General features: G+C 42.8%; 1 protein-coding gene across 1 annotated transcript in view; it reads right to left on the reverse strand.

The window, feature by feature from the left end:
• SLC16A10 (solute carrier family 16 member 10) overlaps positions 1–15,672 on the reverse strand; it is a 145,181-nt gene extending 129,509 nt beyond the window's left edge. Inside the window, exon 1 of the mRNA XM_073576003.1 lies at positions 15,264–15,672. Coding sequence (XP_073432104.1) covers positions 15,264–15,672 — 409 coding nt within the window. The remainder of the gene's footprint in view (positions 1–15,263) is intronic.
• Positions 15,673–25,258: the final 9,586 nt, after the last annotated feature.

Consider the following 25,258-nt stretch of genomic DNA (forward strand, 5'->3'; position numbering starts at 1 on the left):
AGCATTATAAGGGTGTATTTTGTATGGAGCATCTTATGGGGCCATCATGAACTGTATGGAGCATTATATAGGGCTCCTGATTCAATATGGATATTCAAAAACATTTAACCTACTGATGTCTCAATTAATTTTACTTTTATTGGTATCTATTTTTATTTTTGAAATTTACCAGTAGCTGCTGCATTTTCCACCCTAGGTTTATACCCGAGTCAATAAGTTTTCCCAGTTTTTTGTGGCAAAATTAGGGTGGTCGGCTTATACACAAGTATAAACAGTATCTATCATCTATCTATCCATCTACCTATCATCTATCAATGTACATATAAACACCAACCGATGTTTTAGTAGACAGTCTGTGATCTTTTTAATATCTATATCTATCTATCTATACAGTATATATATATATACAGTATATATGAACATAGATGAAAATCTGTCTCACTCAGTTTAGGAAGACAGCAGTCTTCTGTACAACTTGAGGGTCCTTACAATAGGTACCCCTTACTCATGTACTCTCCCCTAAAATCATTGCCTCTTCAGCAGAATATTTCCACAATATGCTATGGATTGAAATATTCCTATTTTTCCTGTTTATTGCATGTGAATACATCTGTAAGAACCGCTGTGTGTCTCTGTATAAAATACGAGACACACAGAGAGATAGTATGGGCCTTAAGCAGGGGCGTATCTAGGACAGCAGGCAGGGAACAGAGGCCAGGTTAACGCTGCCAGGGCCATTTTTACTGTGATGGAGGCAGTTTTCTGAGGGGCGGTCACTACAGCAGACAGTCAGCAGTATTAGCTGCAGACTTATGGGGAGAGACAGTATAAGAATGGGTCTCCCCCTGCTGGTTGATTTGTGCAGCTCCATCACTGGGGGGCATCAGCAGGGAGAAGCTCTGCAGTACTGCCCGATGCACTGATCAGCTGTCAGTTATTGCCTCTGCACTGCAGAGCAGGAACGCTCACTGACCTGTCCATGTCAGAATGCATCCTAGTACTGGTTGGCCGAGCATCAGCCAATCAGTGCTAGGCTTACTTTCTACAGACAGTGCTGCTTCCACCATGCAAATTACTTTCTCCGTCTCCTCTGGACCTGTGCTGGGATTCTCTAATGATGAGGATCAGAGCACAGAGCACTGACACTTGGCTCCCGCTCGCAGCAGAGTTTGAGCCGAGTGTCACTAGCTTCTCGCATCTAATGCTCTTTCTTCCGATGCCATATGCTGGTGTGATTCCAGCCTTAGTGTGCAAATCGCATATGAGCAGTCACATGACTACCATTTATACCCCTTAACCTGCGTATAGGAGCGGGGCGCCAAACTGAATTCTTGACCCGCGTACAGGAAAACCTAGATACACCTCTGCCTTAAGCAGATTACAGGCTCCACTTTAGGAAAACATTCAATATAAATCTGTAATACTGCTATGTGCTTGGTCCATTTTTTGTTTTTAGTTCTTGGACTTTTTTTGCTGCATCGACCTATAAAAAGTTATATAACAGGGGAAAAAAGTAAAAAAGTTGAACAAGTTTTTGAGGATGCAGAAAAATCCCATGTAGTAATATATAGAAAACAAAGTTGTGTACATAAATGCTCTGAACATCACTGTCGAGGGGGTCAGTTAGAAAACAGAACCTTCTACACATGCTCACTATACAGTATCTCCGACACCTAGTCTTTAGTTTTTTCCTAGCTGATAGGTTTTTTAATTTTTTATTCACTATTAATTCCATGTAATTAAAGATTCTGTATCTGTAGTAAAGCTAGGAAGCTTCCTTATAATTGCTCAGATCAGGGCGTCTCCAGGTTCTTCCTTTCTTCTACCAGTCACCACTTGGTTCCTTAAACACTGCCAAGAAAAATTTATACTGAGCCCTTGATATGATACTTATTCCAGCATAATAAAAAGTCTATTACAGCACAACAATATAAAAGTCTATCAAAGGTAAAAGAAATAAGTGAATCACCATAGAACACATAAAAACAAGAGCCAGATCCCTGTCGAATGGAATGTCTGATGCGCTAAACGGTGATCCCTACGAAAGGGAAATAAAGCTGTTTGTGACCTCCACGTATCATTCCTCAAAAAATCTTTCGTATCTTTCATACATTGCAAAACTGCCTCTTTTAAAATCCACAGCTGAACAACGTAATCCGAGAGACCGAAACTAAGATATACGATAAGGTAATAAATTCAATTCAACACCCTTGGCTGAATTAAAAAATGGTTTTCTGTGTAAAGATTTTTACTTCTGCAGCTGTTCGATTATAGACAAGACAAAAACAGCTGTCAAGACAATTCACAATGAAGAAAAATATATGCACAATGGGTTTATGGGGCTGTGTATGACATCAATGTTACCTTTAGGGCTCGTGCACACAACCGAATATTCAGTCCGAATGCTATCCAGTAATAAAACGGACAGCATTCGGACCAATGGTTTTCAATGGGGCAGTGCAGTTGAACAATTTTTTTTACTGATCGAATCGGCATGTGAAAAAAAATTGTGTGGTGCACCTGAGGGTTCAGTCGCCACAGAGGTACTGCACCCCATCCAGAGGTGTGGTATCCCACTTCCCAGGTGAGGTGGAGGCACCTGACCGCACTCTTACACCTGCAACCAACACACACACTAGAGTAGCAGGGCACCCTGGATAACCCCTGCTTGAGTTGTAAAGGATGTTGGGAGGTGGGTGAAGCTAGGAGGGTTAGAGCGGAAGAATAGTAGGAAGTTAGGACAGTCCTCCCTTAGGGGGAGAGGTGGAAGGACGTATGTGGAGCAGTTCCTGGTCTGGAGGAGCTGCAGGAAGGAGTAGAGACAGAAAGAAGTTCCCTGTAGAGGGAAGGAATCCCAGAGGGACGGGCTGGGTAAGAGCTACCAGTGGGGTTCGTTCCACACTGACGGCCGTCAGGTGGAGAGATCAGGTTACAGAAGGGTCTCGGCCCATAGCCTAGTGGTGTGGACAACAGACTCAGCTAGAAAGCCGACAGCTGTGGCACCTTTAGGTACCTCAGACACTAACCACAGTTATCTTCGCCGGAAAGGCAGCTAAAAGGGAGCAAGGAAACACAATGAGCACGTTACCCGATAAGGTGCATGGCTGCTGGCCTGGGACACTGATTGTGAGGTGTTGCATAGGAAGAGGCAAGAAGGCAACACAGTGAGATGGCCAGGAAAGGCATATACTGAAGGGAGTGCTGGAAAGGTGTGCTCCATCTGCGAGGGAATTGACTGGGCCCCTCACCTGAAGGACACAGCACCAAGTGGGCATCTGTGAGCACCAGAACTGTGAGTAAAGCTTTGGAACTGCACTCAGCTGTGTCCTCTGAATTCTATCCTCAGCACTCACTCAGCACTGCTATATTTATCATCAGCAAATACAACATCTTTTGCATCACCACCATTGCCTTGGGACAGCAGCTCTACCTGTGGAGAGCTATTCCAACTCTGCTACATCACACCATCGGTCCCACAGGATCTGCACGGCAGCGCTGTTCGACTCTGACCAGAAACCACAGGTGGCGTCACAAACACTTTATTACAAACTCTTTCTTTATCGTCCCTTGTAAATGTTCCCTTTTATTGGATGCCCAGGGACACGGACTGGGTCACCGCCGCTGTGACACTGCCCCTTTAAGAAGTGACCCGGTACCAAGTACCCCATGGCCCTGGCGGGTGCTCCAGTCGCAGCATGCACTAGTTTCAGCCGTAAGTTTAATGAGACTCAGTTATTCAAGTCTATGGGTGCGTGAAAATAATAAGATGTCATACGAAGCCACAGTATAACATCCGATATTTATGGATACAGTGCATTTCTGTAACATTAGAAACTGTAAACGGTCTATGAAATGATTAATAACTGCTGCTGTAAAAATACAGTAGGCATACGGACTGCACACGGATGACAAGTGAGAAAAAAATCGTCCCACTTTTCTGGATGCAACTCTGAATGACTTTTTTATACTGTCATGTGACCCTAGCCTTAAGGAAAAGAATGAACATGGCAATATAGTATACGGAACCAAGGTTGAAGGAAAGACTTAAAGGGGTTTTCCGTTCTTTATTAAAAGTCACTGATAAAAGAATACTAGAAGCGATACTTAGCCCACCAGTGAGTAATCCACAGTGACCTCTGATTGGCTATCTGGTATCGCTGTAATCGCACCTACTCGAAGAACAAAGTCATGTAATCACTTATACTGCATGAGGAACAGCGTGAAAAATAAATAAAAACAATTATTTACCTGCTGTTGATGTTATTTCTGCCTCCCAAAGATCGCAGTAAGGCTTGGCTCACATTTATCCTGCGCTCTACTCTGAGTGCTTTCAACGAGGTTTCCATGTAAATCTCTGAAATGCGTGATTTAGATGGAACTCCTGGCAGAAGATTCCCTATAATGAACCAGATGTAGTCATTGCGGATGAAGTCTGGCCTGTGATCCAGCAATGTCCGTCTTTCTAGATGTGCAGAAAAGTGAGGTCGACCACAGTTTTGGGTACTTCTGAAAAGAAGCATAACACTGAACAGAGGCCTGACGGAGTCCAGAAACTCTACGGCCTCATTATGGTGAATGGATCCTTCGGGGGTTTCATCTGAATCACGTCACTCAAAAATTTAGATGGAAACCAAATGTAAGTGGTCAGCATAGGATAAATGAGATCCCAAACTTTATGTAAAATGTTCCTAACAAAAGCTTCAAATCAAGCCACAAAAACAGCAAGTCCCCACTCAGATCCATCATCTGTCAATGGAAATATAGGGGGCTTTCATATTACTGGTAGTACAAAAGCTCTGGAAGAGCGCTATGGCTCATCGCACCCCAAACGAAATCCAACAAATTCTGCGCTCCCAAATCCAAATGCCCCCCTCCCTTCCGAGCCTCAGTGTGCCTAAATCACATTTAGCGTCCACATGTTTGGCATTTGTGTAGCGATGAGAGTCCACCTAATTTACGGTTGCTTGTCTCCAAAAGCACGAGATGGGCACTACAGTGTACTGGTCACTACAACGTACTGGTCACTACAACGGCAGTTTGTAATTTTCACTCAGCAACATCCACTGCTGCTTTTTTTTTCTTGAAAACGCCAATGGAGTTAAAATCTTCACTACGCCTGTATATAAATTCTAAAGGGATATAATTTACTAAATGGGGTCAATTGAGTGGGAATTCTGCTCTTCTAACACTTAAGGGCTCTGTATATGAAGTCCTCAAACTCTTCTAGGAAAATCTGCACTCCGGGAGGCAAATAGCGCTCCTTCCCTCCGAGTGTCACCATATGGCTAAGCAGTACTGTACAACCACATATGGAGTATTTCTACATTCAGCAGAAATTGTGGGACAAATTTTGGTGACATTTTGACCCACTTACCAATCTGAAAATTATTTTTTTATTCACTGCCCAATGATATAAAATTATGTGACACACCTGTGGTTTCAATATGATTACTGCACCCTTAGATGAATTCATTGACAGGTTTAGTTTCATAAATAGGGTCACTTATGGGGAATTCTGCTGTCATGGCACCTTAGGGGCTCTCTCAGTGAGTCATGGCACCCACAAACCATAACAGTAAAATCTGCATTATAATATGGTGCTCCTTCCCTTTTGAGCTTTGCACTGTGCCTGAAAAGTACAGTATTTCCCGATTAAATGTAGGGTATTGGTGCACTCAGGAGAATTTTTTTACAACAAACTGCGGTCTATTTTTTCCTACCGGCCCTTAGAAAAATTAAAACTGGTGGCTAAAACAACATGTAATTATTCTTTCTTTACAGCCCAATGGTATAAAATTTTGTGAAGCACAAGTGGTATCAATATAATAACTGCACTTCTAGGTGAATTCATTGGGGGGTGTATTTTGTAAAATGAGGTCACATATGGGGGGTTTCTGCTGTTCTGGCACCTCAGGGGTTCTGCCAATGTGACATGGCACCCGCAAACCAATCCAGCAAAATCTGAACTCCGATATGGTGCCTATTCCCTTCTGAGCTTTGCATTGTGCCTCATAAGTAGTTTTTGACCACGTACAAAATGTAACACAAAACATTTTTGTGGGAAAAATATTTTTTTCATCTTTACAGATCAACGTTGTAAAATTCTGTGAAGCACCTGGGGGTTCAAGGTGATCACCACACATCTATATAAATTCCTTGAGGGGTTTAGTTTACAAAATGGCATCACTTGTGGGGGGGTTTCCATGGTTTAGGGGCTGTCCAAACACGACATAGCCTTGATTCCAGCTAATTTTTTGTTCTAAAAGTCAAGTGGTACTTTTCCCCAAAATATGGTGCATCAGTGTGCTCAGGAGAAATTGCAAAACAAATTTTATGGTCCACTTTCTCCTGTTACCCTTGTAAAAATAAAAAGAATGGTTCTAAAGTAAAATTTTTATGAAAAGAAGTGAAATGTTAATTTTCCCTTCCACATTAGAAAAATTCCCGTGAAGCACCAAAAGGGTTAATAAACTTCTTGAATGTAGTTTTGACCATTCAAACGGGTGCAATTTTTAGAATGGGGTCAATTTTGGGTAATTTCTGTAATATAGGTCCTTCAAAGTTACTTGAAATGTGATGTGGCCCCTAAAAGAAAATGGTTTATAAATTTTGTTGGAAAAATGAGAAATCGCTGGTCAACGCTTAGCCCTTTTAACGCCTTACAAAAAGGATTATGTTTCAAAAATTATGTTGATGTAAAGCAGACATGTGGGAAATGTTATTTATAACTCTCTAATTTAATAGCATAAAAATTCAAAGTTTGAAAATTGTGACATTTTGTAAATTTTTGTCAAATTTCCTATTTTTTTTACAATAAATGCAAGTCATATCAAAGAAATTTTACCAATATCATGAAGGACAATATGTCACAAAACAGATCTCAGAATCAGCGGGATCAGTTGAAGCGTTCCAGAGTTATTACCACATAAAATAACACTGGTCAGAATTGTAAAATTTGGCCTGGTCATGAAGGTGAAAACTGGTGTCACGGCTCTGTTGCTGGGTGTCCTGGGACCCGGGGCTGTTTCCCTAGTTTGCCCGGATTACTTCTGATGGTGAAGACGCCTGGGCCACGTGCCTTGCCTTAGCTCCTGAATACGCCCTCAGGATGTACCCTTCTCCCACCCAAGGAAGAGGGGAGTAGTAGTGTACCGTAATACACCAACCAGACTAACAAGGTAATACGAACAGGGATAAAGCAAAATACCAAACATACAAATATACACTCATAAGCAACAGAAGTAAACACCGGAAGTGGAGGATGGGGTTAAACCAAAGAAGGAGAAGACAGGGAATTATCACACACTCCAAACCTAGCAACAGTCACAAAACACCACCAATCCACCAAACACCTTCTCCAATAACAACAAATCCCACCAGGGACAACATCTGCAAGGAGTTTGTATGTTTTCCCCGTGTTTGCGTGGGTTTACTCCGGGTTCTCCGGTTTCCTGCCACACTCCAAAGACATACTGATCGGGAATCTGAATTGAGCCCCAATGGGGGCAGTAACGACAATTTCTGTAAAGCGCTTCGGAATATGATGGCACTTTTTCAGCAAATGTTTAATAATAAATAAATAGTTAACCAACTACCAACATATTGTTGACAGATATAGGCTAAGATGGCTGTTGTGTCCAGCTGCTCTGGTTTTCATATCAGCTGCCTAAATTATTTGCATGGGATTACATACACATCAGCATTTCTTATCTGCCTCATCCCAAGTATAATATTCTGTGTGCCCTTTTGATCATACGCAATAAAAAAAGAACCTAAATACATAAGACTGAGGAATAGTGACTAGATGAGTCACAATGTACTCTGTACTCTGCAGAAATGAACCGCAAAGATAGGATTTCTAACAACCGCCATTTGTGCTGTGCTCAGGAGTCAGGACATAAAAACAGATGTGCAGAAAATCCTTGTGCATGTGATAAAGCCTGTGCATTTTATTTCAGATAATGACATCAGATGGGAACAAAGCCAATGTCTACAATCCTGCAAGCCCAAGATTCCAGATCAGTGCCGCCTTTTTTTCTAATGTCCCTTGTTTCAGTAATTAAAACATGCTGTCTTAGCTTTGCACACAGTGCCAAATTCACATGGAAAAGTCGGAAGCATTGGACCCCAATCCAGACAGGTGAAGTTTTTAATTCTGAACATCTGGATGAACCACCTTCCAGCAGCACAGAACAATGTTTCTACAATGTTTTCAACCCACTTGTCTGAAAGAGAAGAGTGAAGACTGTAAAATCTATAGATGTACAAAGGAAAAACCTCAAAACAAATCACATATGAGAACAACCTAAAGCCACTTTAGGTTTACCCTTGTGGTCAAATATAGTTTTGCTAAGTGAAGTCTTGTTTTGACAATCTAGGGCCAGGTTCACATAGCATTAATGCAGTCCGTTCAACGCATAGCGTTATGTGATCCCGCTAGCACAGATGCTTCATCTGCACTAGCAGTGACGGACCCTCGGACGCTGCAGACCGCGTCACACAATGACGGCACATCGCTAACACATGTCGATTATGGTATGCGTTAGCGATGCGCTAGTCTATAGCAGTCTATGCGTGCGTTAATGCATCAGTTAGGCTGGTTTCACACTAGCGTTTTTTAGCGCTGCGCGTCTATGCGCATGCGTCCTGCGCCCCATCTTTAACTTGGGGGCGCATGGTCTAGCGTATGCACGCGTTCGTATGCGTTTTCATGCACATGCTTTTTTTGTAGTGTGCGCCTAGGCGCGCCGGATGTAACCTGTTGCATTTTTGGTCCGTCCGACCCGTCTCAAAAAAAATGCATGCGCACGCTTGCGCACGGAAATGCACAAAAAAAAAATCACATTACAGTCTAGGGGAACGCAGGCGTGTGCATGGACATGTGCACGCCTGCGTTTAAATTGCATGCGTTTTAAGAGTTAACATGGCTAGAAACTGGTTAAAACGCATGCGCCTAAAAAAAAGCAAACGCATGCAAAACGCATGATGCGTTTTTTGCATGCCATTCTATTGCGCACGAAGCGCAGTGCTAAAAAACGCTAGTGTGAAACTAGCCTTACATAGCTTTAATGCCGCTATGTAACGGATGCGTTAAACGCACCTGGGGAATGCAATATGAACCCAGCAGACAAGTAAGTAGAGTGATACTCAACCATAATCTGCTTTTGGTCATGAACAGCACCTCTCTGCCTAATTTCCCCCCCAAAAAGCAAACTGTCATACAATGCATTTGTGTATTGTAGTAGGATAACTGTCTTCATCTGGTCAATTTGGCCAATTTGTTTTAGCCAATGATTTAAGAAAAGTGATAGCTTTTTTCATATGCCCTTCTAGGAGAAGCGCCAAAGCAAAGAGCTACAGTACAAAGCCTTTCATTCTGACAGACTCAAGTCAACTTTTCAATTCACAAATGTCCCATTGAGTCTGCACCATATCATTCTTCATTAGTCCTAAAGCAGACCCCTTGCGGAACGCGAACAATCACATCCCACCCCCTACCCTAGAGACTTTAAAGGGGTTAAACTCTTTCTTAAAAACGATTTTCTTGTGTAAAATAGAAATATCAGATAGTCAACTCTTGCATTGGATCTCACAGGGCTCATGTATCATTGTCATGCCTCGTATCATCTGCAGCCAATCGGCTAATTAGCTTCATTTCCTACACTTCTTTCACGCGTCTGCAGGAAACGTGGGCAAAGCAGCTGAGTACCAGGCCCATTACTGATTGGTTTGCCACATGAGTACTGTAGTAAATCTTATGACAACTCCGGGAGACCCTACCACCAGTGCAGTGCTCTATTTATTCTAAGCCCTGGGATACCCATCGACATAGCTAGAACGGCACCGGTTCGGGAGGTGCGTATCTGGCATTTTTATTTATTTTTATTTTACACTGGGAAATATAGTATTCAAGAAGGGTTGTCCAGTTAGAAAAGAATCCTTTAAATAAAGAAATGTATAAAGTTCTTGTGCCAAGTCAATAATAGATTTATATAAATTTATATACTTTTATAATATATCATTTTAATTTGACGGCTATACCAGACAACAGACTAATACGCGATACCTTACTTTTGCAATGTCCATTTTAAGAAAACATGTCTCTGTGTGATGTATGAAAAACTTTAACGCGTTTTTCTCGAAGCCACTTTTTTCAAATCGGTGGCCACGATATCTCCAGAACCAATTGGTCAATTGAGTCGGGCTTGTGCACACATTTTCAGTGCCTATGTCCTGTACCAGAATTAAGTCAAAATCTTATTTTTGGAATTCTGAGAGGCCTCTAAACTGTGCCTAAAATCGATACTCAATTTTCAGCATGACGCCTTTTTTTTAGTTCTCACGGTTTTTTTTTAATTCTGCTACCGGAGACAGCGACAATCATAGTAATTAGGAATCTCTTTGTTTTTTTTTTCGTTTCAGACAAAAACAACAGCTGGGACCATGGTCACCGTTCACCATCGCTTTTTTTTTTCCCACGTCACTGCATTTTTACAGTGCTTATTTATACTCTTTCCTGATATAAAAATTTGTAAGACTACTTCAAACGTGTAAAAAACCCTATCCCAAAAATCCTTATACCTTGTCCACAAAAAACCCCGCAAAAATAGCATAAAAATCGGGCGTCTAGACTAGAAGACCTCCTTAAGATAATCCTCTTAAGCTTTATTTACAAATGTGCTGGAGTCTCAATTCGATGCCCCCTTTGCAAATCTAGCAACGAAAACAGACAAAATTTTCAGTAAAATTCTTAACAACTTAAGGAAACTCAGACAGACCCCATATCGTCAAAGTGGTCAGTCAGCCATGTATGGTGTGTTTGTCACTTTGGGTCATTTTGCTGTTCTGAACAGCATATCAGAATAAGGAATCTCAGGTGTAAGCAGATCCTAGAGAGCAATATTCATTTATTTATGTGTACTTCTGCATTTATACTACTTTTTTTTTTTTTTTTTCAAACGTGGATTTGATCAGTGCAGCATTAACCTTAAGTGAACTAACGCAGCCCCCCCAAGGCTTCCTACTCGCTGCATACATCCACAACAAAGTACAGTAAATCAGTTTGCAAATAATAACACGGTCAATTTAAATAAACTTCCATAAATGTGTACTTAACTAAATGACTAACCATGGCACACACTGCCGCATGTGGTTTCCTTTATTTTGTGGATGATGTAATATTCATATGGAACATTCTTTCTAAACAATAAATGTATGGGACATTTCATCTGCTTTCCCTATGAACGCCAATGCTTGAAGTATATATATATGCTGCCGGTAGTTCGGGCGATGTGATTCGGCTGACATGTTTCCTCTAAGAATCTCAGCAAGTGTTTAAGTCAAAATCGCGGGACAGGCAGATAATAACGAAAAAACAATAAGGAGCATCAAAAATTCAACACACACTTTGATTCGAATGAATGGCTTCACAGGGCTTTATAAGGTTAGGATCCTCCGCAAAAACCAATGTCTCTGAAGGTATGACTTGAACGTAAGTAGTGAAATTTACTGCAATCAAAATGATTGACTAGAAGAGTCCACACTAGAGTTATGGAAAAATATTGGCAGAACCTTGGTCCAGTGGCCTTGTTGGTTGGTAGTCCATGACCGCTCAACCAGAGCCATGCGAACCTCCTCCTACTCTCCAGCATCCAAGGTACCTCTTCTGATTAGTATGTCCGGCACTATGTGTTGAGTGCATGACTTCCTAATGATGATGGCCTACTAATCAGCAGGTAGGAGAAGGTTCACATGGCTGTGGTCCAGCATACACGGGCCAGCAATGTGGTTGCTGTACCAGGGTTCTACATTTTGTTTTTGCTGAACTGTAGTGCACACAAAATGATTTAATATTTTATGTTGTGATGCAGTGACCCCTGTGACAGCTAGGGGGCACTGTATGGGCTTTCCAGGACATGCATGCAGGCGTTTGCTTTATTGTGATGGGGAAATGGTGAGTGGCAGGGTTGTAAATGGCCGATATGTATCACAGGGGTGGGTGCCCTGTGATGGAAGCTTGACCGTGCTTTGATCAGCAGATCTACTGCTGATGGTTTTTGCTGTACATTGAGGAGGCTTCCAGGTGACTTGGTGAGATGGGTGGGACCAGTCACCTACAAACCAACACAGGGGTGTGTGTCTGAACGCACAAGATAAAGCCTGTATGTGTGTGGCTGTGTAAAAGAACCTGCAGTGAGGTCATGACCATGTGATCCATACCTCACCTGTGGGAGGGGTTATGTACCATGCATGTAATGTGCCTGAGGTCTGGTCACATGGGAAGAGTGCATGGATCTGATTGGTTCATGTGGAAGGTCCTGGAAGGCCTACGTGTTGGAAGGTATGCTACCTACCTGAAGAGCACGTGGTAGGCTTTGGACCTGGTGGCCTGTGGGTTGGACGGTTCCAAGTGGAGACAGACGTCCTGAACAGCCCACAGAGAGGCCATGTGTGAGCAGAGTCAGCGACAGCTCTGCATGGGGAAGCTACAGCCCAGCTGAGTATCTGGAACCATTAGGCGGCCTGGTGAGCAAGGCGTTGTCCGGGACGGTGATCTCAGTTCGGCAGTTTCCCTGATAAATGTGAGTGATACTGACCGGGGTCAGAAAGAGACTGTGCTCAGGCTATAGAGCCTGCATGCTGGACATGGCACAGCCTGTGTGCCCACAGGCCTGAGAGAGCGAAGCTCTACTATGGACACTAAGAATTCGTCTGATGTAAAGGCCCTTTTACATTTAGCGATGCACCAGCGATCCAACCAGCGATCCGACCCGGTCAGGATCGCTGGTGCATCGCTAAATGATCGCTAGTGAGCTTTCATACAGAAAGATCTCACAGCGATGCAGCAGCGACGCAGCGCACGATACTTACCATTCACACACAGCGATCCTGCGTCCTCCGGCCCGCCTCCACACGTCGCTGGACGTCACAGCAGGAAGTCTCAGCAGGAAGCGCCCGACGAGAAATGGAGCCGGACATTCTCGCGTGATCAGCGATGGACAGCGGGGGAGCCGGTCGGAGGTAAGTATCACACATAGCGATATCGCTAGCAATATCGCTATAACGTCACAAAACCGGTGACGTTTTAGCGATATTGCTAGCGATATTGCTTAGTGTAAAACCCCCTTAAGACTGTTTGCCTTGTTTACCTGTGACATTGGTTTATGAAGGAAATAAACCATGTAGACTGTTACTTTTAGTGAAAGTGTTCCTGTGTGCCTCAATATCGCAGCCAAGTTTGTGTCCCCCTAGCACAAACAGTGAGCGCTATCTTACAATGTATATATATATATGTGTCACTCATGAAATCAGTTACCACTACTGTAGTGCGAGCAGTACATATTCTGTAATACATTTCCTAAACATTTACGCATCATACAGAGATGTTGACTGCTTTCCATACTGTGTATCAGATACAGAACTTTAGGCAGAAATTTCAAAACTGCTCCAGAAATGTGCAGCTAATTATTAAAGGGGAGGTCCACTGCTATGACGTAGAAGACCAATCCATAGGATAGGTCATCAATATCAGATCGGTGTGCACTGACACCCAGCACACCCATTGATCAGGTGTTACCAGCTCCAGAGGTGGCCAGGTGTAAATGGTGAACAGAGCTGGAACAGCAAGGCTCTGCGCAATGTTTAATGTCCATTCACAGGTTCGGCTGCTCAGCTCCTATTGAAATAGATAGGAGCAGAGCTGGAGTACACAGGAACAGGCATCACATAGTGTACAGAACTGTGCTGCTCCAGCGCTGTACACTATTCACATCCAGCCACTGCCAGAGCTAAAAATGATGATCTGTGACATCTGATTCTGATCCTAAGGATAAGTCATCGGTAACAACGTAGTTCAAACCCTGAAGAACTCATTTTAGAAGGATTTTTCATTTTTTTCTCCCTCTCTTCAAAATGCTATAACTTTTTTTTTCATCTTTCCATTGACAAAGTCATATGAAGACTTGTTTTCTTATATTCACGTATAGCACAGCTTATACCATCACTAGTCACTGCTTTACATCTAGGAGCAATCTGCTGTTCTATTTTGGCTCTCAGACCATTTGTGCTGGAAGTATTTATGGCTGAAGAGCTGAACACATGCCTCAGAGGCCTGGGGCGAAGGAATCCGATCAATACAGCCGAGGAATAGGAAGACACTACTGGCATTCCACAAAAGAGTCATGTAGGACAGCTATCTGCTCTTATCCCCTGATGGGGTCAATGCATCTCCCTCCTGTGCACTCAAGACTAATGCTGATAGAGCCGAAGCAGATGGTGATAGCCGCACAAATCCAAACAAGACCTGGAATCAAAGCAGCCAAAATCACTCTGCCCTCACTCGGGGAAACAACAAGTGGGTTTAAAAGTATGCAATACAATCACAGAATAAAGATAGATGGATAGATAGATAAATAGATGGATATAGAGATACTAGATAGATAGATAGATAGATAGATAGATAGATATGGGATAAATAGATAGAGAGATATGAGATAGATAGATAGATAGATATGGGATAGATAGATAGATAGATAGATGATTGATAGATAGATAGATAGATGATAGATATGAGATAGATAGATAGATAGATAGATAGATATGGGATAGATAGATGATTGATAGATAGATAGATGATAGATATGAGATAGATAGATAGATAGATATGAGATAGATAGATAGATAGATAGATAGATATGGGATAGATAGATAGATAGATGATTGATAGATATGAGATAGATAGATAGATAGATAGATAGATAGATAGATAGATAGATAGATAATAGATACTAGATAGATATGAGATAGATATTAAGTACCGGTAGTTAAATAGATGTGCTAGATACAGATAAGTGGATGAGACACATATAGTTATCAGCTCTAACTACCAATAATAGCAGCAGCTCTGACAGATCACACATCTCTATATCACAGAGGGCAGGCTCTGAGCCCCATGGCCATAACATGCCAATACAGGAGCTGTGCTATTCTGTGCTACACATGCCAAGTCTAGTATATTTGTGATCCAGATGTCAGTGAGCGGAGTATATCATGTGTTTCATCATATTTTGTTATAAATACATGATATTGCTAAATATTCCTCTGCCCGTCTATAGCTGTCATGTCTGTGGAAGGGAAAGCTGCTACTGCCGTATAACTTATGACTTGAAGGGAGGCCAGATGTGACTTCAGAGTAAGAACAAAGAGAACTTCTGCCCTCCATCCAGCACCCCACGTGTTCTGCCCCTAGTGGCCACACTATTCACCTGTCTTGAACATGAGCTGCTGATCATCAACGCTGCCAAACTCTTCCACCAGGACCACGAAGATGACGCCACAGGCGTTCTGGATGCCGAACACTGAGCCATTGCACCACATGGCAGACAGCATGACGACCCAGCCCCAGCCGCCCTCCGGAGGAGTGAACGCGGCTTTCTCCCCTGTGCTGATGGTGGTGTCCGGCAGCTTCTTGCCTTCTGGCCCCGAGCTGCTCCACTCTCCATTCTCTCCCACAGTGAGAGGTGAGCGCTCGTCCGCAGCTGTCGTGACAGGACTAGGCAGAGGTGAGCTCTCGTCCGCAGCTGTCGTGACAGGACTAGGCAGAGGTGAGCTCTCGTCCGCAGCTGTCGTGACAGGACTAGGCGGCTCTTCCTCCTGGGCTCTGTCGCCTGTCATCTCCGCAGCAGGGGAGGCTGGCTGTGCTGTCTCCGGGAGGCAATGTCACTTCTCACAGTGCTGCAGAGAAGCCAGCCATTACCGGCTGAATGCACGTCTACAGCTTGTTATCTGGCTTCTCTCACTCCGGTGCAGCTCACAGGGGCTTCTTCCGAGCACTTGGTGTCATGGGGCAGTGGGGCTCCTGGCGGCAGACACTGACAGGCGCAGGGCAGTAACGGGCTGGCTGGCAAGTCCTGGCTTCTGTCAGCTGGGACACAGCTGCTGCCTGGTCCCTGGATCCAGGTCCCATGTTTTTTAAGGGGAAACCTCTGGAGAAGGCGTTCCTGCCGGAGAGGAGTGTCCCCGAGAGTGCCGGCCCCACTCACCACACAGGAGGGGAGCTGGATGTGGCAGCATGTGCGGAGAAGAGGGAGTGTCATGTAACCCTCAGTCAGCCCGTCACAGAATGCCTCCACTGTGCCTACTGCTGGGTATGGTCCACCACCCTGCAAATGGCAGGAGACCCGCCGAGCAATGAAACATGGGAGCTAAACTGTTAACACGCAATCACATTGTTTCCTCTGCACTCACTTGGCAGAAGAGTCTCAGCTTTTTTTTTTTGCTTCACCTAATTTGTATTTTCTTCTTCTATTGCGTGTTCTATTGGACATTTCCTAGTCAAGTTTCCAGTCTCCCCTCACAGGGTTAATTGCTCCACACCAGCTCTGACCAATGAGCTTTCAGGCCACCGTCCAGTAAAAGAGGGCTCTGTATGGCGCTAGTTTACATCACTTTTGTTAGCGCTACGGTTTGGTTTTAAATGTGTGTTTGCTATTTTTTGTATAGATGTTCTGTGCTCCTATTATATTTACCTGCGTGGTCTCACAAGACATCTCAGCTTGCAGCCCATCCAGAGCTGCTTTACATAATAATAATAATCTTTATTTTTATATAGCGCTAACATATTCCACAGCGCTTTACAGACATTATCATCACTGTCCATGATGGGGCTCACAATCTAAATTCCCTATCAGTATGTCTTTGGATTGTTCATTATTCTTATAAATGCCTTTTCACAGATAGTTTCTTGAGGTGTTCAGTAGCTCTGCAATCTGCCTGCACTTTCTGGTAGCTCTACATCTGCCTGCAGTCTTCAGTAACTCTGCAATCTGTCTGAGGTCTACGTCTACAGTAACCCTGCAAAAGGTCTACACTCTTCAGGACATCATTTGTCTGTCTGCGGCTTCCAGTCCCTGAGTTATCTGTCTGCAGCCAACAGTACTTTTGTTAACAAGTCTCCTGTTTGCTATCCATGTCCTGCGTGCCTCAACCGTTTGCAGCATAGACACTCGTGTGCCCACCAGGACCTTGGGCTTAGAGGATCCATCCCACTTAGTGAACCCACATTATGTAACAAATACATAATCAGAACCATCATCAGTATATGAATACAGTACCACAAGCATCTTTAGTTTATAAACACAGGACCAAAACCATCATCAGTACACGAATACAGCACCAGAACCATCATCAGTACACGAATACAGCACCAGAACCATCATCAGTACACGAATACAGGACCAGAACCATCATCAGTACACGAATACAGCACCAGAACCATCATCAGTACACGAATACAGCACCAGAACCATCAGTACACGAATACAGGACCAGAACCATCATCAGTACACGAATACAGCACCAGAACCACCATCAGTACACAAATACAGGACCAGAACCACCATCAGTACACGAATACAGGACCAGAACCATCATCAGTACACGAATACAGCACCAGAACCATCATCAGTACACGAATACAGCACCAGAACCATCATCAGTACACGAATACAGGACCAGAAACACCATCAGTACACGAATACAGCACCAGAACCATCATCAGTACACGAATACAGCACCAGAACCATCATCAGTACATGAATACAGCACCAGAACCATCATCAGTACATGAATACAGCACCAGAACCATCATCAGTACATGAATACAACACCATGCTTAGTACAGCAATCAATTTCAGGTCAGCTCCCAGCATATACGATGTTATGGCATGAACATGCAACTCACAGTATGTTGTTCTTATCATCTGACTGTGAAAAACACAGGAAGCACAGTACTGGTTAGATGCAGGAAGCAGCACCATTCAAGATTTACTGTAAAGAATACGTTAAAGTTGAGAGATATCTGATATGTTTTATGCCTTTAATACTGTGTGCAGGTCTATAATCGGAGACCCAAAAAGAACAGTCTAAAGATGCTTTGAAACTTACAGCTAAGGCCTGTTTCACATTTCCACCTTTTCATGTCAGTCCAAATCCGCCAGAGCGTTAAAAACGGATCCGTTTCCGTCATGGGCCAAACGTATGTCACTGGATCCTTTTTTATACAGATCCGCTGCAGCCGGCAAGTGGATGAAATTTAAAGCAACCGCGGTCTGGAAAAGGAGAGAGAGAGGGAGAGAGAAAGAGGGAGAGAGAGAGGAGAGAGAGAAAGGAGAGAAAAGAGAGAGAGGGAGAGAGGAGAGAGGGAGAGATTGATTTTTTTCTTCACGGCGTTTCCAGAACGGTATTCAGGGTTAAAATGCTTGGCAGAGCAAATCTGCCAGGCATGCACAATTGAAAATAGCGGTCCGTCGCTCCAAAAAATCATTTCAGAGTCCGTCTCCTCCGCCCAGGAGACACTACAATTCTAACGGCTCCGTCAAGAAACGGAGGCGACGGACAACCATCAGACAAAATCCGCCGCTAATGCAAGTCTATGGAAGAAAAAAACGGATCAGCCAAAAAATGGGCGGATCCGTTTTTTTCTAAAAGTGGCGAATTTTGACTAACGTCAAAAAACGGAAATTTGAAACAGGCCTCAGGAGACAGGAGTGCATAGACTGCTTTTGACTTATGTGCACTGCTGTGTGTGCTCCTGTCTCCTGAGCTGTGGGCTTCTTAGGGATCTTTTGAGAAATCGTTGGGAGATTTAGGACTCCGGCCCTGAATGATCTACTCAGAATTTAATCGGGAACCTGTCTAAAGAGGCTGTCAATCAGCAGATGAACGAGCAAAACCTTTCTTTATCAGGGAAAATTATTTTTAAACTTGCTTAATTAAATACAATGGTTCTCAGCAACAGATCGTCTGGTGTTAGCAGGACATGTGCTGCTGAGAGCAATGCTATTCTATGTTCACAAATCTATCACGTCACTAATCATTCTGTACACATGAAAGCGCAGATGGCCTGTCTAAACAGGCTATAAAACTAATACCGTTCAGCTTTATTTCCCGGCCACTATTGCAAAGTGTAAAGGTACTGTTAGATCTAGGTACCTTAATTCTTCATCTGATCCTGACGGTAAGGTGACTTTTCACATCCACAGCTCATTTCTGCTTTCTGACCTCTTCTATGGTCTTCTGCAGCACACCCCGACATGATGACCTTAAAAAAACAGTGTTATTATTATGTCCCCTGAATGAAAATATCCACGCATGCTGTTCCCTAAATAAGCCATATGCTGTGCTCCTGAATAATTAATTGCCCCTCACTGTGCTCTGTGAAAAAAAAAATTACTACCACTCTGTCTTTCTTTAACGTCTTCACGACATTTGACATACCACACCATCCATGTGCCCTGGGCCTTAATGCCCATGGACTGTATAGTACGTCATGAGCGATCAGCCGCGCTCTCAGGGGGAGCGCGGCTGAGCGTCAGCTGATTCTCACCGCTGACACCCGGCACTAAGAGCCAGGAGCAGTCCCACTAAAAACTGCCCCACTAGTTAACCCCTTTAGTGAACACCATTAAAAAAAATGCAAAAAAACAATGCTTTATCATCATACCGCTGAACAAAAAGTGGAATAACACGCAATCAAAAAGACAGATATAAATAAACGTGGTACCACTGAAAACATCATCTTGTCCCGCAAAAAACAAGCACCCATACAGCTCCATCACTGGAAAAATTAAAAAGTTATAGCTCGCAAAATAAAGCGATACAAAAATAATTATTTTTTATATAAAATTGTTTTTATTGTATAAAAGCGCCAAAACATAAAAAAAATGTAAATGAGGTATCGCTGTAATCGTACTGACCCGAAGAATAAAACCGCTTTATCAATTTTACCGCATGTGGAACGGTGTAAACGTCCCCCCCAAAGAAATTCATGAAATGCTGGTTTTTGTTCATTCTGCCTCCCAAAAATCGGAATAAAAAGCGATCAAAAGATGTCACGTGCCCGAAAATGGTACCAATAAAAACATCAACTCATCCGGCAAAAAATAAGACCTCACATGACTGTGGGTCAAAATACGGAAAAATTATAGCTCTCAATATGTGGTGATGCAAAAACTATTTTTACAGTAAAAAGCATCTTTTAGCGTATGACAGCTGCCAAACATAAAAACCCGATATAAATAGTAAATCAAACCCCTTGTTATCACTCAGTTAGGGAAAAATAATGAAATTAGAAAAAAGTATTTATTTCCTTTTTCCCATTAGGGTTGGGATAGGGCTAGGGTTGGGGCTAGGCTTAGGGCTAGGGTATGTGCACCCATTGCAGATTTGCCTGCGGAATTTTTTGCACAGAATCTGCATCTCTTGGCAGAAAACGCAGGTAAAAATCTGCGCGGTTTTGACGCTTTTTTGATGCGTTTTTTTCATGCAGTTTTGTATTCGTTTTTGAAAGCTAAATAAACATGTTATTTAACAAAAAAAGTTGTGATGTCATTTCTTTGTCCAACCTCTTATTTTACATACTCCATTGAATAATAATGTTTACACACAGTGAGAGATAGATAGATAGATAGATAGATAGATGGATAGGTGTATCCATAGATAGATAGAAAACTCGATAGATAGATATATCTATCGATAGACAGATAGATATATATATAGATAGATATATCCATCTATCTATCTATCTATAGATCTATCTATCTATCTATTTATCTATATATCTATCTATCCATCCATCTATCTATCTATAGATATATCTATATATCCATCTATCTATCTATCTATCTATCTATCTATCTATCTATCTGTCTGTCTGTCTGTCTATCTATTTATTCATCTATCTATAGATACATCAATCTATCTATCTATCTATCTATCTATCTATCTATCTATCACTATCTAGATAAATATAGATAGATAAATTTATACATATATCTATAGATAGAAAAAATCTGCGTTAGAGCGGGATCACACTTGCGAGAAACTCGGTTGAGTCTTGCACCTCAATACCCGGCACTGCCGTCGGCACTTGGACCGGAGCATTCAGCTGCATAGAAATACATGCAGCCGTACACTCCGGTCCCTAATACCGGCAGCAGTGCAGGGTATTGAGGTGCAAGGCTCGTGTGAGTTTCTTGCAAGTGTGACCCCGGCCTAACACAATATCTTTTTAATTAAAAAAATAGAAGAAAAATGGCGTGGGCTCTCGCGCAATTTTCAGCGCCAGAGAGGGAAAGCTAGCAACTGGGGACCGATGTTTACAGCTTGGGAAGGGGTTAACAGCCATGGATCTTCCCAGGATATGAATATCAGCCCGCAGAAAGGCTATGCGGACAGCTGCGGGCTGATATTCATAGCCTAGTAAGGGGCCATGGATATTGCCCCTCCCCGGCTACAAACACCAGCTCCCAGCCGTCCCAGAAATGGCGCATCTCTAAGATGCGCCAATTCCGGCACTTAGCCTCTCTCTTCCCACTGCCGTGTAGCAGAGGCATATTGGGTAATAAGTAGTTAATGTCACCTTTGATTGTAAGGTGACATTAAGCCCGGTTAATAATTGAAAGGCGTCAATAAGACACCTATCTATTACTAATCCTATAGTTATTAACGGGTTAAAAAAAGACACACCAAGAAAAAAGTATTTTAATGAAATAAAACACTACACAGTTTTCCATCTTTTTATTGCACGCCTAATTCCCCGAAGTCATCGATCTCCTGTAAAAAATTTAAAATAATAAACAAATACAAATACTACCTGGTCTGACATAATCCCTTTAATAACGATTGTCCCACGACGATCTCCCCTATAGCAGTCACATCAGGAGATGTGACCGCTTTATAGGGCCTCTGATGACACACTGATCGGAAATAACCCTCCCGTAGTGTATCATCCGAGTTAAGCCTCTCACTTTACGGCACTACAGCGCGAGAAAATTCTCATGCTGCGGTGCTGCAAGTGACAGGATGAACTCAGATGACCTGTCGGCGGCAGAGTGATACAGTGCAGAGGATTATTTCCGTCACTGAATCACCGAAGCCCCTGGAGAGTGGTCGCATCTGCTGATGTGACATCTCTCCACGGGAGATCGTCGTGGGACAATCGTTATTAATTGGAATACGTCGGACACAGGGAGTATATTGTTTCTTTATTATTTTAATTTTATTTGCAGATTATCAATGGCTTCGGGGACTAGGTGTATATGGTAAGTATGTACTATATGTGTACTGCATGTGTGTTTCTTTTAACATTCAACACATTAGCCGGATTATGGGACTACTACTTTCCCATCATTGGCTAATGGTGTCACTGTAGCAGGCATAGCCGGATAGGACGAGTAGTCCCATCAGACGATGCCTGCCTATACAAAGACACACACGCACACAGCCCCGCAGACCCCCGCACACAGACACAGATTCACACAGACACTGGTATACTCGCAGACCCCCTAGCTCACACAGACACGCACATAGCTCCACCCACACTCCACCCACACACTTCCCTCCTCCCAATTTGCAGCGTTTCTAGCACCCACATCCGCAGCAAATCCGCAGAACTTTTTTACAATTGCGGTTTTGCTGTGGATGTGCCTGACTCAATGGAAGTCAATGGGTGCAGAAACGCTGCAGATCCGCAAAAAGAGTTGACATGCTGCAGGAAAAAAAAGCTGCAAATCTGCACGAATTTTTCTGCATCATGTGCACAACAATTCTGCATTTCCCATAGATTTACATTGGCTGTGCACTACACTGTGGATTTAATGGGAATCCGTGCGGCCAAAAGCGCTGCAGATCCGCATCTAATCTGCAGCATGTGCACACAGCCTAAGGGTTAGGGTTGGGGCTATAGTTAAGGTTAGGGTTGGGGCTAAAGTTAGCATTAGGGTTGAGGCTAAAGTTAGGGTTAGAGTTGGGGCTAAAGTTAGAGTTAGGGGCTAAAGTTAGGGATAGGGTTGGGGACTAAAGTTAGGATTAGGGTTAGGGTTGGGATTAGGGTTAGGGGTGGGATTAGGGTTAGGGGTGTGTTAGGGTTAGGTTTGTGGTTAGGGTTATGGCTATGTTTGGGATTAGGGTTAGGAGTATGTTGGGGTTAAGGTTGGAGTTAGAATTGGGAGGTTTCCAATATTTAGGCACATCAGGGACTCTCCAAACGCGACATGGCGTCTGATCTCAATTCCAGCCAATTTTGCATTGAAAAGTCAAACGGCGCTCCTTCCCTTCCGAGCTCTGTCATGCGCTCAAACAGTGGTTTACCCCCACATATAGCGTATCAGCATACTACTCTGGATAAATTGCAAAAGAACTTTTGGGGTCCAATTTCTCTTGTTCTGTTACCCTTGGTAAAATAAAACAAATTGGATCTGAAGTGAATTTTTTGTGAAAAAAGTTAAATGTTCATTTTTTTTAAACATTCCAAAAATTCCTGTGAAGCACCTGAAGGGTTAATAAACTTCTAGAATGTGGTTTTGAGCACCTTCAGGGGTGCAGTTTTTAGAATGGTATCACTTTTGGGTATTTTCTATAATATAGACCCCTCAAAGTGACTTCAAATGTGATGTGATTCCTAAAAAAATGGTGTTCTAAATTTTGTTGTAAAAATGAGAAATCGCTGGTCAGCTTTTAACCCTTATAATTTCCTAATAAAAAAACATTTTGGTTCCAAAATTGTGCTGATGTAAATTATACATGTGGGAAATGTTATTTATTAAGAAATTTGTGTGTCACATCTCTCTATTTGTAGGGCATGAAAATTCAATGTTGGAAAATTACAAAATTTTCAAAATTTTCACCAAATTTCCACTTTTTCACAAATAAACCCAAGTCATATCAAATATCATGAAGTACAATATGTCACGAGAAAACAATGTCAGAATCACTGGGATCCATGGAAGCGTTCCAGAGTTATTACAGTGGTCAGAATTGTAAAAATTGGTCTGGTCATTAACATGCAAATCACCCTTGGGGGTAAAGGGGTTAAGATGAGAATACAAATGATTGCAACCTCAAGTATCACCTCATGGTGTTTAGATGTGCTAAGTAAAGGTGGCCATAGACTTTGGAGAGAACTGATGATTGAGCAACCATTCAAGAAAAGATGTTCTGCGGAATACATGTACAGTTGTGGCCAAAAGTATTGACACCCCTGCAATTCTGTCAGATAATACTCAGTTTCTTCCTGAAAATGATTGCAAACACAAATTCTTTGGTATTATTATCTTCATTTAATTTGTCTTAAATGAAAAAGCACAAAAGAGAATGAAGTAAAAAGCAAAACATTGATCATTTCACACAAAACTCCAAAAATGGGCCAGACAAAAGTATTGGCACCCTCAGCCTAATACTTGGTTGCACAACCTTTAGCCAAAATAACTGCGACCAACCGCTTCCGGTAACCATCAATGAGTTTCTTACAATGCTCTGCTGGAATTTTAGACCATTCTTCTTTGGCAAACTGCTCCAGGTCCCTGATATTAGAAGGGTGCCTTCTCCAAACTGCCATTTTTAGATCTCTCCACAGGTGTTCTATGGGATTCAGGTCTGGACTCATTGCTGGCCACCTTAGAAGTCTCCAGTGCTTTCTCTCAAACCATTTTCTAGTGCTTTTTGAAGTGTGTTTTGGGTCATTGTCCTCCTGGAAGACCCATGACCTCTGAGGGAGACCCAGCTTTTTCACACTGGGCCCTACACTATGCTGCAAAATTTGTTGGTAGTCTTCAGACTTCATAATGCCATGCACACGGTCAAGCAGCCCAGTGCCAGAGGCAGCAAAGCAACCCCAAAACATCAGGGAACCTCCGCCATGTTTGACTGTAGGGACCGTGTTCTTTTCTTTGAATGCCTCTTTTTTCTCCTGTAAACTCTATGTTGATGCCTTTGCCCAAAAAGCTCTACTTTTGTCTCATCTGACCACAGAACATTCTTCCAAAACGTTTTAGGCTTTTTCAGGTAAGTTTTGGTAAACTCCAGCCTGGCTTTTTTATGTCTCGGGTTAAGAAGTGGGGTCTTCCTGGGTCTCCTACCATACAGTCCCTTTTCATTCAGATGCCGACGGATAGTACGGGTTGACACTGTTGTACCCTCGGACTGCAGGGCAGCTTGAACTTGTTTGGATGTTAGTCGAGGTTCTTTATCCAACATCCGTACAATCTTGCGTTGAAATCTCTAGTCAATTTTTCTTTTCCGTCCACATCTAGTGAGGTTAGCCACAGTGCCATGGGCTTTAAACTTCTTGATGACACTGCGCACGGTAGACACAGGAACATTCAGGTCTTTGGAGATGGACTTGTAGCCTTGAGATTGCTCATGCTTCCTCACAATTTGGTTTCTCAAGTCCTCAGACAGTTCTTTGGTCTTCTTTCTTTTC

This window comes from Dendrobates tinctorius, unplaced genomic scaffold, assembly GCF_039654945.1.
Source record: "Dendrobates tinctorius isolate UK_male_01 unplaced genomic scaffold, ASM3965494v1 ptg000046l, whole genome shotgun sequence".
NCBI lineage: Eukaryota > Metazoa > Chordata > Amphibia > Anura > Dendrobatidae > Dendrobates > Dendrobates tinctorius.